The sequence below is a fragment of the Miniopterus schreibersii genome (assembly GCF_964146895.1).
Source record: "Miniopterus schreibersii genome assembly, chromosome: 6".
Lineage (NCBI taxonomy): Eukaryota > Metazoa > Chordata > Mammalia > Chiroptera > Miniopteridae > Miniopterus > Miniopterus schreibersii.
This window is the reverse complement of record NC_138107.1, coordinates 10,253,103-10,267,520: the sequence shown is the minus strand read 5'-3', so window position 1 is coordinate 10,267,520 and position 14,418 is coordinate 10,253,103. Positions and strand designations below refer to the sequence as shown.

Below are 14,418 nucleotides of genomic sequence, written 5' to 3'. Positions count from 1 at the left end.
GAGACTAAAAAACGAATATTTATGTTAAAAAGGTAAATAGTATTTACTTAATATTTTTCTTGTCCATATACTTAACATATTTCCCAATATAGTTTAAACATTTAATATCGTTTAAGTCAAAGTTCTTTACCTTGAGAGATTTATTACCTGTTTCTCTGTTAGAATTACTCTCCTTAGTAACTGATTCTCAAGTCCTTTCATGGTAACAGTGAAATCAATGACTGATGTTTTAGCATTGATCTCGGGGGTAAAGGCAGGGTTTGGTAATTTTGTAGTAATATAAAGTTTAAATGAATCCATGATATCACATTCCTTATCACCGACTTTCACCTACATCAATGCAAATATAAAGTTTTAAAAAGCTTAAAGGATAAGACAAGGAGTATGGGTTCAATTTAGGAGATAATTTGCCAAAGGTCAGTGCTATGAAAATTAAATTGCAAAGGAAAGTTGTAAAATTTTAATCACTGATCTTAGATTTGCGGTCCTGCTTGAAAATGTTTTTAGCCATGACACCAAGCAAATTAAATGAAAAATTTATCCAAAACAAATGCTGAGCAAAAGAAAACTCAAAAATTTGACTGTTTTTTTCACTTGAGAAAATTGTTTCCTACTATGGAAATGTGTCGTGTTTATGGAAAGTATCATTCTTTTTCCATTTCACAGTCATATCTGAAGCATATTTAACAACAGAAAGGGCTAACAAACTTTCAAAGAAAAAAATGCCAACATATTTTTCCAGAAACACGAGGTTTATATTAAACACTACAATCTGCAGTATATTGAAAAACAACAGGTGGAAATTATAACATTTTTAAATGACTTAAATTTTAATTAATCTGAATCCCACATGTGGTTGAAACCACATCCTAGAGGTTCTACCACCTTCTCAGGCAGCAGGCTTCACACTGTGGGCAGGAATCGGGGGTCTTTCAAAGAACCTTCAGGAATGATGTGTCTGCAGCCTCCTTTGGCATATTAAACATGCATATAAAAGAATTCACATTATGAAGAATTTTTTTTCTAAATAAATCTCTTTGTTTAATGAGAAAAATTTGCATTCTTTATTTATTCACTGATATTCATAAAATTAAGTTGTCCAAAGCAAAAAAAGTCAACCAGAAATACTCCTATTCATCAAAAAATAAAAAGCCAAGGAAGCCTCAAGGAAGAGAATGACACCAATGAGAGAGAAACACTTAGACTGAAAACAACTATAATCAACAATCAGGAATGCAGTTCCATAGCTTCCAGCAAAGTCCATGAATTTAGACTGAAAGTTAATAAACAGAGAGATGAACAAATCAATGTCCATAAACTTTATGAAGATGCCATTTTCTCCAGTGAAATACAGGTTTTATTGTATAGATGTGTATGTGTGTGTGTGTGTGTGTGTGTGTATGGCTTGCAACACCAATTTTCTTGGAGTTGCTAAAATATGTATATTTTGTGTATAACACTAATATTTTATTATTATGACCAGACGATATCTTTCCTTAATATATTATTTAGTTTCTGTGAAATGGCTACTCTTACCAAGACACTGCCCTACCATTGTACTTTTTATATACTACATATTTTGAAAGGAAACACTGACTAGAAGTTTGGAAATAATTTTTTCCAGGGCACCAAATACCTGAAAGAAACTGCTTTTACTGCTCTGCTCGAAAAGATAAGTAGATGTCACCATCATTCTTTTCTTTTTTTTCTTTTCCTTTTTTATTTTTTTACGGAGCTCACCTTGAAAGTGGTGCCTGATTTAATGAAATTCTTCTCTAACACATTATCCAGGGCTGGGTCCAGCTCTTCACGAATGTCCTCGATGAGCAGGGGTCGGCCCAAGGAAAGGCTGTCCTCCAAGTGTGTGCGGAAATATTTATGGTTCAGAGAGGTCACCTAAAAATAAGGAATTCGTTACTATATAAATGTCACAAAGAGTGTACCTCGTCCTCAGTGGAAACCAAGACTTGACTAAGAATTCTGAGGGCTATATGGGAAGCCTTGTTTATAAAAATAAAAGTAGCAAACATAAGTTAATTTTCAAAACTCGGTGGGTCCTGACCTGCGGAAGCCCAGGATGTGTAACAGGCTCTCTCTGATGCATGGAACAGAACAAAGGACAGTCCTTAGATCAGCCCCAGAGCTCTGCTCCTACAGCTGGGAGAGCAGTGACCAAGATGAGCCCTCTCAAACTCACATAGCTATCGTCACTCAGAGAGAGCACAGTAACTTGCATATCTGTAATAGTCATTTACCTTCTCAGGACTCCTATGGGATGAATAGGTGATTTTTTAAAAATAAGCATGAGCTTATCAGAAATTATATGGGTCAAACCAGGGGTCCATCCATGTATTCTAACAGTGGCACAGTGGAGGGATAGGATAGCTACTCGCCTTAAAACCAACCTAAAAGATTATACATTCGCTCTTACATTCCTGTAAAATATAAAGAATATTTTTAGAAAATTTAAGAAAAAAATTTTAATTAGAACTCTGAGTGCCTGGCAGACTCCCCCATTTGTAGACCAATGTTTATTAGTTAGAATAGACACACCGGGCTGGTTGATCTTTGCATGAGCCAATTGGCTTTGAACTCTTCTCCTATGACCCTTCCCTTGGCCTAAGTGTGAGGATTTCCAAAGGTTCAGTCCTCAACCCTCTTACCTCCTTACAGTCTACCCTCTGAGTTCAACCACTGCCTTTATGCTGCTGTGAGCGCTCCTCTAAAGAAACGAGAAAGGCCCGCCAAGACAGCAACTGATAGGAGGGTGGAATTAAAAATTACTCTCTCCCCAGCCGGGCGTGGCTCAGTGGTTGAGCATCGACCTAGGATCCAGGGGATCATGGTTCGATTCCCGGTCAGGGCACATGCCCGGGTTGCGGGCTCAATTCCCAGCAGGGGGCTTGCAGGAGGCAGTCGATCAATGACTCTCATCATTGATGTTTCTCTCTCTCTCTCTCCCTTCCTCTCTCTGAAATCAACAAAGATATGTTTTTAAAAAACAAAACAAACTACTCTCTCTCACTTGCTGTGAAAATAGGAGGTGGAATTGAAAAATAAGTCTACCTTTGTCCTGTTTGGATTAAAAAGGAAATAATTAAAAAAAAAAAAAAATCTTGCACATGAATTTTTCCCCCTGGATGGAGAGCATTTTTTATACAAATGCTGGGCTATGAAAGGCCTTACTATGAGTTGATGAATGAATCTAAACAAAGAGCTTTTACTAGCTTATTAAACAAGATGAAACAAGGTCCCAACAAGACTAAACGTAATTGTCCTGCTCTGTTTCCCAAGGAGTGAATTCTCTTTTTGTGATTTCCTTCCCAAGCGTGATGGTTAATTTTGTGTGTCGACCTGACTGGACTAAGGGGTGCTCTGCTAGCTGGCAAACATTATTTCAGTGTGCATCTGTGAGGGTTTTTCCAGAAGAGATTAGCATTTGTAGAATTAGCAGACTGAGTAAAGAAGATCACCCTCACCAATTCGGGTGGGCATCACAGATCTGTTGAGAAGGTGGTGGAGGAAGGGTGAATTTGCTCTTGCTTGAGTTGGGACATCTATCTTTTGCCCTTGGACATCAGCTTCTGATTCTGGGCCTTCAGACTCAGACTGGGACTTATACATTGGCTCCCATGGTTCTCAGGCCTCCGGGGATTGATCTAGAACTACACGACCAGCTTTCCTGGACCTCCAGCTTGCAGATAGTGGGACTTCTCAGCCTCCATAATCCCAATCTCACATAAAAAATCTCTTTCCATATATCTATAAATAGTTATTCTATTATTTTTGTTTCTCTGAAGAACCCTAATACCCCGTTAAGAAATAATAATTTTCAAATTAACTTATTTAAGATTACCTTTTCCCATATTCAGTATCTTTTATAAACTTGAAATCCTATCTTAGAGTTGTAATTTCAGGTTTAGTTCCCTTGATTTTTCCTGTGCAGAAACACGATGTGGTAGCCACCACTGGAGCCTGCACAGGCCCTGAGGTGCTGGCTCTTTATGAGGTGAGTACCTTCTCTTTCTGGAAGCCTGAACTGTAGGTCCTGGAGCAGGCACTGAAGGTGGCCTCGGCAAAGTTGCCAAGATAGTGTGCAGCCCTGGACATTTAACATTTATAAAGTGCTTCAATTTTCATTTTGTTTTCCTTCTCAAGTCGAGAAATACTCATTTTGTTTTCATTTATGTGTTTGTTCATGTGCTGATCCATATATTCAGAAAAATCATATCTCCTGAGTAAGGAGAATATATGTCAATCTGCTATATTCCAGCAGTAGATCGTTTTTAAAATACAAAAGTGTCTCCAGCATGTCTGTTGCTTCTCCAAGAGGGCTCCTGGGTCTGAACTGCATCAGGAGGGACGTTACTGAAGGTGATCAAGGAATTTAATGCCAAAATAGAGAAAAAACTATGATTAGGAAAAATAAAAAAGATGAGCAGGGAGATCAAGAGCCAGGGGAGGCAAGAGAACTGGGACAAGGACAAGTCACAGTTGAGCTGGGTCCAGACAACTGACTTCGGGAGCAAGAGTGCACTCCTCAGAAGCCACCTGCATTTCCCTGAGCTCTCCCTGCAATTACACTCTGGTCCTCCCTTGGATTTCTCTGGTTGTCTACGCAAACAGACTGATGCGCTGTGTTCTGGAGTATTCACAAGGTGGGAGTATTTCAGAAGTGCCCCCGAGCACTAGGCAGTGTCTGTCTATCTGCTGGCTAACCCTGACCACTGATTGCAGAAGGAGATCTTTCAATATTTCACCATTAAATATGGTGTGTGTTGTAGGCTTTCATCAATGCTCTCCATAGGATATCCTGTTCTTAGTTTTCTGGCAGCTCTATCATGAATGGGTGTTGAATTTACCAAGCACTTTTCCTGCATTTATCAAGATGACCACGTCATTCTGTTATTGTTTCCTGTAACAATGACATACTTTGATGCATTCCTTTAAATCCAATAAACGTCAGAATTTCTATTCTATTTAAAGGACTGTGCAGAAAATATAAAGATGGGGTAAAACCATAAACCTGACCAGCAATAAGTTTATGGTACAGTAGAGATAAAAGAAAAACGTGCGAAGAACAATTCAAGACAGACTTTAAATCCACAGCAGAAATGCAAATAAGGCACTGTGAGCAGTCAGAACAGGCCATCTTAAGCTGAGGACACAGAAAAGCCTTGACGAAGGTAGTACTGAATGTGGACTTTGAAGACTATTTCAGATTTTTGTCTGGGGTGTAAGTGAAGCGGGCAGGAGGGTGGAGAAAGACATTCTCATTAGAAATAGCGCAAGCAAAAATATGGGCCCAGGAGGCTTAGAACAGTGTCTAGGAAACAATGGATAGTCCACATTGGTAGCTGACTTAAAATATCAATGGTAACGAGATCCTCCAGGGAGTCAGGAATGTTGGAATCCTGCCTTTTGTCCACCCCAAACTTAAAATTAACACCTTATTAGACTCCAACTCCAATACTGGACTCTAGTATGCATTGTAGTACCAAGTGTCTGAGCTAGGTGATACAAGTGGCCTAACTCACAGGTTCTTTTACTGCTTTACTGTAAACTCAGACTCAAGGCCCAGGATGGAAGCCACATCCAATACTGGCAAAGCAGCAGAGCCAGAGAAATGGCTCTAGAGCTGGAGACAGTGATATCAACAGAGAGCACAAGAGAGAGAAAATGTCAAAGCCTTTGCCCCAAGTCCCTGCTACAAAACTCAAGGGTGTAAATTAGCAAACAATTACAGAGATGATGACTTTATGACTGGCAGATTCTATGGAAATTCTGGGAAAATTCCATGATTTCAAGATTACCTTCCCCTGCACCAAGCGGTACATACCTGCAGGTCATTTTCTTTCTCCTTTGATTTAATCCATGTTTTGCCTTGGGTTTGTGGATCTATGAGGAGTGGGTATCTGGTGGCCTTCGTCACAATAATGCCATTCTGAATTGAGAGGTCGTCTCCTGGCAGTCCCTGCAGTCCCCACTCGCCAATCTGAGTAACAGGAAATGGGTATGGCATTTAAAGGAAAACAGGAATGCTTTCATTAGTAATTAAAAGTACCATAATATAAAAGAATTTAAAATTTGTAAATAAAAATATATTTTTCCATTGAGAGTATGCAACAGGTACCTAGAAATAAATCCAAACTTGTAAGTGTGAACTAAGTAATATTAAATTTTAAAAAACTATATCATCTAATAAATCCTTTCTCTAATAACACAAGACTAGGTTTAGTACTGTACGTTGTATTTTCATGCTTATGAGGAAATTGTTAAACTGACTGCATGAAGCATGGTTGCTGAAACTTCAGAGAACAGAGGGGCTTTAAATCTGGTGAAGCTGGCTTTGAGAGGGGATCCAGATGGGCTGGAGTAGGCAGAGGCAGAGCAGATAGGCCATAGATGTCAGAGAAGATAAGCCCTGGAAAGCCTCTGCAACTTCCCTTCCTGCCCTTCCCTTCTGCTTTCACGGGGGAGGGGACTGCATAGCTCGAGGCAGAGGAGTTAGGGGAGATGAGATGTTACATTGACAGGATGCTCATCGATGACATTTAAAATACATATTTCCTTTCCAAAATAAGAGGAAATTGCCAGTCTGCCTCCACAGGTCAATAAAATCACCAAGATCCAATGAACCAACCTGCCTCCACCTTTGTTAAATTATCCCACACTTTCAAAGGCCATAATTAATAAAGAATATCCTGGCCCACTTAGCCTCATCAGTGACCCACTGTATCTTCAATACATGATCTAGTCCCTGTCAGGACCAGTTTAACATTGTTTGAATTAGAAAGATTAATTTTTAACTTTTAAATAGAGATAACATGAAATTAATAGCATGGCGTCTCTAAGGCAACCAGGGAGCATATTCACAAATCAGAAAAGCAGCTCATGAATACAAATGGCCTGGAAAGCACTTGCTGCCACAGGAGCTCTGCAAGAGATACTGAAAATTGACAGAGGCATCAAATTCCCGAAGAGGAAGGTTAGCAAGGTAGGCCACACTATTCCTCAGTAACAGACATGCTGCTCGGTACCTCTGTTGGACACTAATAAAGGTTTGCTAATGACCAAAAGAAGGTTAATAACAGTACTTAGGGCCTAGCTAATGTCTACATTGGCCTAAAATGTTTGAAAGAGAGTGTGGCTTAACAGTGTGATAGGCAGTTAGACAGACATGAGCGGAGCAAGGATGATGGGCCAGGTACAGAAGGTCATCAGGGTGGAAAGCTCCAGGTGCATAACAAAGGACAATTGTAGGGTGGGACCTCACCCCTAGGATGACCCTTCCTCCCCTAGCATATCATTGGTCATGTGGTTTGGGCCCCCTGACCTTTCCTCCCTAGAGATAATATCTAGGCCTCAGTTGTATTTCAGCTCAAGGCTCAGAAAAGCAACAAAACCAAACACAGCTGACCTCAGGACCAGCTGCACTGGATAATGACCCCCCTGCCCTGGTACCAACCAATCAGTCAGTGGAGACCCCCAACCCTGAAAGGACACACATAGAAAACTGGCTGAATATTCTATTAAGATCTTCCCCTGGGACTGCCCCTAAGATCTCCACGTTTAAAACCATTAGGGTGGAGGACCCAGCACTCTCGCTCCTGGGAGCTCACCTTAATGCCATTCTCTCTCCTCTTCCTTTCCCCATACCTTCCCCCCCCCCCCGCCCCCCACATTAGCATTACCATTAGCTCTCTCACTCCCAAGCTCCAAGGGCCCTTCCTTTACCTCTATAACTTGTTTCCTAAGCTCATTTCTTCTAGGAATTACTTCTTCCACCTCTGTAATTTTACCAAATAAATGTTCTCTTATAGTTTGGGTCTTGGCTCTGAATTCTTTCCTAGCCAGAACCTAAGTACCGAAGTTGCTGAACCCAAGTCCAGTCTGACACCACCGGACTAACACCCAGTGCCATTCCAGGCACCTACAACAATAGGACTCGTGTAAGTACTGAAGGGTTGTAAGAAGAGCTCAGTGTCAGCCAGTCTGTAACTCACTAATGATCTTTTTGTTCATAGCAGAGCAATTGGTACTCATCTGAAAGCAGGATTTCTTAAAATGCAAAGGAACTTTTATACAACAAAGGAAACTCATTTTTGGAGCTCTTAAACATTTTCAAACAATCTTTTCAATTAAATGAAAAAACAAACAAATGAGATGTACCTTGATTTCTTAGTAAGAAATAAAATGAGACTTAAATTCAAATAATATTATGAGAAAAGTAACACTTACTGTTGGAGGATCCACCAACATTGAAATAAGATTCAGGTTTTCTGTGAAAGGAATTTTCCGTGATCTCAGCTCCAATTCCCATTGTTCTTTAAGCAAATAGTTCCTAAATATCTGATTGAAAGGACCAAGGTAGGAAAGGAATCCGGTGCACATCAGAATATCACCCACAAGCCTGTTAAGGGGAAAATACAGTCACCTACCACAGTGTACGCTCTCCCATGAAGGAGTTTGAAAGGGCACAGTGCAGTTTTGTTTTGTTACTGGGTGAAACCCTTCTTTGCTCCCTGCACTTGGAAGCCATAGGTGGAGACACCATGTGTAAAGCAGTAGTGGCCATGCGTGGAGAAGTTCAGGGAGCAAGACAGGAGGCTTTACCTGGAGCCCACAGGCCCAGGGCCTTGCCTCCCAGAGGAGGGAAGTATCCTGCTCCTATCCCCTGGCTGGGCCTGTTCAGAATCAGTCTTGAGTCAACTATTTTTCCTTTCTCATCCTCCTCTAAGCTTTCTGAGCACACCGATGGCAAAGATTAGACAAATGGAGCAAGCCTATAGATTGTTCTGGCACATCCAAACCATACCAGCAGCACTCTCGTACTGAAAACCCACAGTGCTGAACCAAAACTGAGATCAAAGGCATTTCACAAGCTTTTCTTCCCTCTCAGTTTTCCTGAGAGTGCGTAACTTTAGCTGTAAGCAGTTTCCTAGGTGGTGGGAATCAGAGGTGGGTATCTGGAAACGCAGGGGAAGAGCTCTTCACGGGACGATGGATTCTATGTTCTCTAATGTCACAAAGAGGTGGCGTTTGGGGTGGTGACTAAGGAGAGCGAGTATAGCAAAGACCAAAATTTATACCTATTAATCTGAGCTCTGAACTCTTTACTTTGCTGAGTCCATCGGATTTTCTCTCCACTCAGTCCATCGATGAGCGTGGAAGCTGCCTGCATCTTTTTCCGGCACATGTCAGCATCATTGAGCAGATCCTACGTTCATAAAGGAAGGTCTCAAAGCACTTTTTAAATTGCTTATTAAATATCTATTATATTCACACATAAAAATACATGGAGCAATTTCTTAATGTGCAAAATAAACATAACCTAAAAATGCAGTGTAAGTGAAACTTTACATATTAAATTCTGGTACTTTATTCAGTATAGAGTTATTTTACATTACAAAATTTCAAGAGAAGCAATTTTGTAAGATAGAATCCAAATCACATAAATTAAAATAGTATTTCTATTAAATATTTTCAAAATAGAATCAAATCAATAAAATATACCATTTTAAGTCTTGGATTTAATAATAATTCTGAGTTCTTTGCAGTTTACCAAGATTTTTCCCCCAGAAAAATTCTACACATTTGTGTGCTGCAGGTAGCTTGCATCAGCTCACAAGAGCCAATTGTTAGTTTCAAGAAATGTGCGTGCTGGTATTAAACAACCATTATTAAAAATTAAATTATATAAACTTATAATTAAACAAATTATATTAAAAGAAAAGGTAATGCATAACCACAACCCCTCACCTCCTCATTACTTACTCCGTTTAGTGTTACCCGAGTGAGTTTATTAAGTCCACTGTGCCAGCACGGTGGAAATCACAGATGATAGGGTGCTGCTTCTGCACAAGTTTTCCCAAATCTGGGTTCAGTGTCGTTACACTGACAGCTTAAAACTGGCAGTGATGGGAGTACCTAGACCCCAGAAATCAGTAAACCCTGCAACCAGGGCTTTCTTCTTCCCCTGGCCCCTGCCCTCACAAGCCAACTGTTGAACCCTTACCAGACTATCACTGCTTACCTCCTACCTCAGAGGTCTGATTAGGATGCCCATTTGATGGACAATTGAGGTCAGCTGAAGCGTGACAGCACAATTAATAAGTGCATGAGCTGGACCTGAAACCCAGTTTTCTAACTCCAAAGTCAGTACTTTGGGTGTGACGTCACAGCTTCCTCTTTTAGAAAATGATGATTAAAAAACGAATTTGAAGTGTTAAAGATCCAAAATAAGTAATGTTGCTAGTGAGTAGGGGCCTTCAGGTAAATTTCTTTTGTCATAAACATTTACCTAATTTGTAAATACCACACACATTGGGTAACATTTCAGTACGTCGTTTCAGTAACTTTGGGTGTTTCATCTCACCATTTTTTCATTCATAGCTGCATCAAATTTTGCTTGTACTTTATCCAGCTCGGCTTGTTTATCATCAAGCAGTGCCTGTGCCTTCCCCAGCTCAGCATTGGCAACTGCTAAACGGCCCTCCTGCTTGGCCAGGTTAGCCTTAGAGGGAAGAGGAGGAGATTAGTGTGAGCTGTACTAGCACTGCAACACATTGGTGACTTTCATCGGTAACAACACATCACACGATTTTGCCCCAGATCGTTTGGAGGTCACTCGTTTCAGTGTTTTCACCTGTTTCAGTGTTTTCAGCTGGGAAAGTAGAGGATCTTGAAGAGACTTCATTAAAGTTCTTTTTCTTTTAATCATTAATGTTACTCTGGAAAATGCAGCAATGTATAGGAAGGGGAACAAAAATTACCTGTGATTTTACCCACTGATAGTCTGAGTGTTGTGTTAAGAAGTTGATAACTGGCATTTTGATTTTTTTCCACCTAATGTAGTATAATCATTTTCCCCATCCTTAAAACCTTTCCATGAACATCAGTCATATGGCTGCACAGTATCCTGCAATTTGGATGTATCATCATTTACATAACATTTTCTGTACTTTTAGGCATTTCTTTTTTCATTTTTAATTATTATAAATAATGCTGTGATAAGTACTATTGGGTATGTAAACATTCTGGATGGTTTCCTTTGTATAGATTCTTTGAAGTGAAATCACTGCAGTTTTTCATCTTTTTCTAAGTCCTACAACATGTTAATTATATTTTCTTGTAAATATAAAGTAATTAATCAGCAGACTAAGACAGCCCCAGAGCCTCTGGTATAGAGCTTTTTTGAAAACTTTCTCACTTTCTTCCTCAGTATTTCATTTATTTGAATTTAGCCTTTGTCCCTAGGAATTTTCTTTTCATTTAGATTTTCTAATGTATTTGCATATAACTGTGTAAAATTTGCCTTTTAATTATTTAAATCTACACATGTGTGGTTATATGGATTTATCTTTCCATTCTCATTTGTTCTTCTATATTTTCCTCTTGATTAGATTTTTAAGAACACATCTCATATTTTGTTTTTGCACCAGTTCTTAGGTTTACTTATTAATTCTACTTTTCTATTTTCTAATTTTTAATGTTATTTTTATTAGCTCTATTCCACTTTCCTCAAATTTTGTGTATATGTGTGCTTATAAGTGAGTGTGTACTGGATTTAGTTTCTTTAATTAATTTAAGGACAAAGAATGTATCATTTTACCACCTCAAAAAAGCTTTGGTAACCAGCTTTTTATCATTTTCTAAATAAAAGTGACTCACTTTTTAAAAATGTAAACTTTCTAATTTTATTACTTATTATCAAGGAACGAGGCCTCAGCAATTTTTGCTTCTGGGAATGAAATCAAGGTCTTCTTTTAGCATTGAACATGGTCAATTTTTGTAAATGTTTCTTGGACAATAGAAATGATTTCATATTCTGTTTATATTTTTAAAAGTTCTGTTAGCAATTCAAACTTAAAAATGATATAGTGTAAAATCTCTACATAATTATTAATTTACACCTACTCAGGATTGGCTACATAAATGGCAGGGCCCAGTGCCAAATGGAAATGTGGGTCCCTTGTTCTCGTATTAATAACATCAAGAGGGTGACAGTAGAGCACTGAGCCAAGCACGAGCCCTTCACATGGGACCCTGTGTGCACAGGTGGCACAGCCAGAAAGCCAGCCCGAGGCCCACCAGTTCTGGGGTAGGCTGATATTGTGCACCAGTCTCAGCCAGTCTCAAATTACAATATTATTTTTATTAATCTCCACTTAAAATAGTAATAGACTTTAAAACAAAAAATATTAATAGATTTTGCTTTATGTAACTTAATACTATTTTATTTATAGCATAAGACATTCATACAATTAAGTCTCACCATGGACTTAATTGTTAGGAATAAAAATTTTATCAATAAAAAATAACGGCTCTTTTAAGTCCTTTTCTCTTGAATTCTAACATTTATAGCAACATTTCTCACTTGGTGTCCTTTTGTTTGGATGTGCTTGCTGTATATTCTCATTTCCCTTTAAAACTTTCCTATTTTTAATTTATTTTCTATTTGTCTCAAAGCACAGAGTTTAAAGAGGCAATCACTTCTATAGGACCTATTATGAGAACCAGTAACCCCTTGCCCATCTCCTGACCATTTTTCATTCCACAGAGTAACCACTTCCAACTTTTTTAGCTTGAGGGGGCTGGGATGGGCAGCGGGGGTTGTGTTTGTCTGGGTGGTATATTTTATGACTCCCTTGCACCACTCTGGAAAATGTCTTTCTGTTCCTTCAGATATGAAGGACAGTCTGGCCCAGTAGAGATGTGTGTGTGTTGTGTCTACCCCTCGATTACCCCTCAATACTGAAATTGCATCCTTGAGAATGTCTATTTGTTCCCTCATACACGAAGGGCAGCTTGGCCTGACACTGAGTTCCTGGGCACTGCAATCTCCTCCTTAATGCTCTGCATGTGTTTTTCATCGTTGTCTAGTATTTAGGGCTATGGGAAGTCTGCGACATCCTGAATTCTCTTCTTTTGTAATCAATCTTTTAAATTTTGTTTTATTGTTTCTTATATGCATAAAAGTTCCCCTTTCTGTCTTTGAAATTTAAAACATTTCTATCTGTTGAGACTAATTTTTATAAATTTTGTTTGGACTATAACAACCAAATTCAGTCTCCAAACCTCATTTCCAAACTTTAAAGAAATGGCAAGTTTTCTGTTATGACAGCTTGGTTATTATTCCTGATAAATTCATTCCCTGTTCAAGTTAACAAGTTGGTTTCAGCTCCTTGTCTGAGATGCCCAAGGCACATAACAGATGTAAAAGGAATGAGAAATGTGAGGGAACATAGAGAAAGAAAGAAAAATTTGCTACCAGGGACATCTAGCTTTATTAGTAAAAATTATGCTTTGTCTTTTAATAGCAGTAATACTAATGCTTGACTTTATGAAGCATTGATTTACTGGGAAATGGAGGGAAACTCACCTTCAGAGGCAACACTTCCTTATTGATGCCATAAAATGTTACCATAGCAAGTGTCCATGACAGCAGACCAGCCACATTCCCACAGACTTTTTTTGCACTTTCAAAAGTGTAATCATCCATATTAAAATACGGCTGCAGAAACTCAACAGTCTCTTCATTAATAGTGTCCTTGGGGAACTGCTGAAGGCTCCACAGGAATCCCGCGGCACTCATCAACTGAAAAACAGGACTCAGCCTGCAAGTTCTGGGAGAGAGATATACTTCCTCCCTGAGCTGATGTGTGCTTCTAAATAAGTAACAGTTGATTTGCTCTAAACATACAAATCATGACTATGACAGTAGTCAACCTAAATCTGTAAATTGCAAACTGCCTTCTCATTTCCCTGGTAAAAGAGTAAAAAATAAAAGTTACCTGCATTTCCTGTCATGTAAGTACATTTAAATGGGCTGACATCAAGACTGCCAATATGAGCCACTGATTCTGAATAGATTTTACAGAAAGAAAGCATTCAGTCTAAAAACCCTTCTCTACTTATATTCTGGAAGATAAACTATTCAATACACACCAGTCAATTTTTACCTGCCAGCCTGTCTGGTCTATATTGAGTGTCCCGGGATGAGGGACCTACAGAAATAGGTTTTACTTACTTTCAATGACTCTGACCAAGACGGCTTGCAGCAGGGTTTCTCTGGATCCTGAGTAACAGGATCAATTTTCTTTTGAAATAGTAACAGAACGCAGTCCATGATTCTCATAATAAGATGTGGGGGCTTTGCAAGTTTCCTGACCGTGGCAATATCATTTGGTTTGATAGTCTGTATTGGGGGTTAGGAATCAATATTTTTTGTTGTTGAGTAGTCAGATGGCAATCTAACACTTTAAAATAACTAAAGTAGAAAACTTTAAAATGTATTGTCTCCCCAAACCCTGACATTATTTCCTCAAGGGTTTTCATTCCAAGGTTTTTTCCTAATAGCTCTTTCACTGTGATTTTAGGATTTTTGTTTGCTTTAATTTTTTTTCTTCTGTTGCC

General features: G+C 39.0%; 1 protein-coding gene across 1 annotated transcript in view; it reads right to left on the bottom strand.

The window, feature by feature from the left end:
• Nucleotides 1-14,418, bottom strand: part of DNAH8 (dynein axonemal heavy chain 8) — a 248,175-nt gene that overhangs the window by 76,297 nt on the left and 157,460 nt on the right. The window contains exons 68-75 of the mRNA XM_081141591.1: nt 14,033-14,200; nt 13,385-13,600; nt 10,379-10,516; nt 9,093-9,220; nt 8,242-8,413; nt 5,840-5,995; nt 1,741-1,896; nt 148-330 (exon numbers count right to left, since the gene is read on the bottom strand). Coding sequence (XP_080997717.1) covers nt 148-330; nt 1,741-1,896; nt 5,840-5,995; nt 8,242-8,413; nt 9,093-9,220; nt 10,379-10,516; nt 13,385-13,600; nt 14,033-14,200 — 1,317 coding nt within the window. The remainder of the gene's footprint in view (nt 1-147; nt 331-1,740; nt 1,897-5,839; nt 5,996-8,241; nt 8,414-9,092; nt 9,221-10,378; nt 10,517-13,384; nt 13,601-14,032; nt 14,201-14,418) is intronic.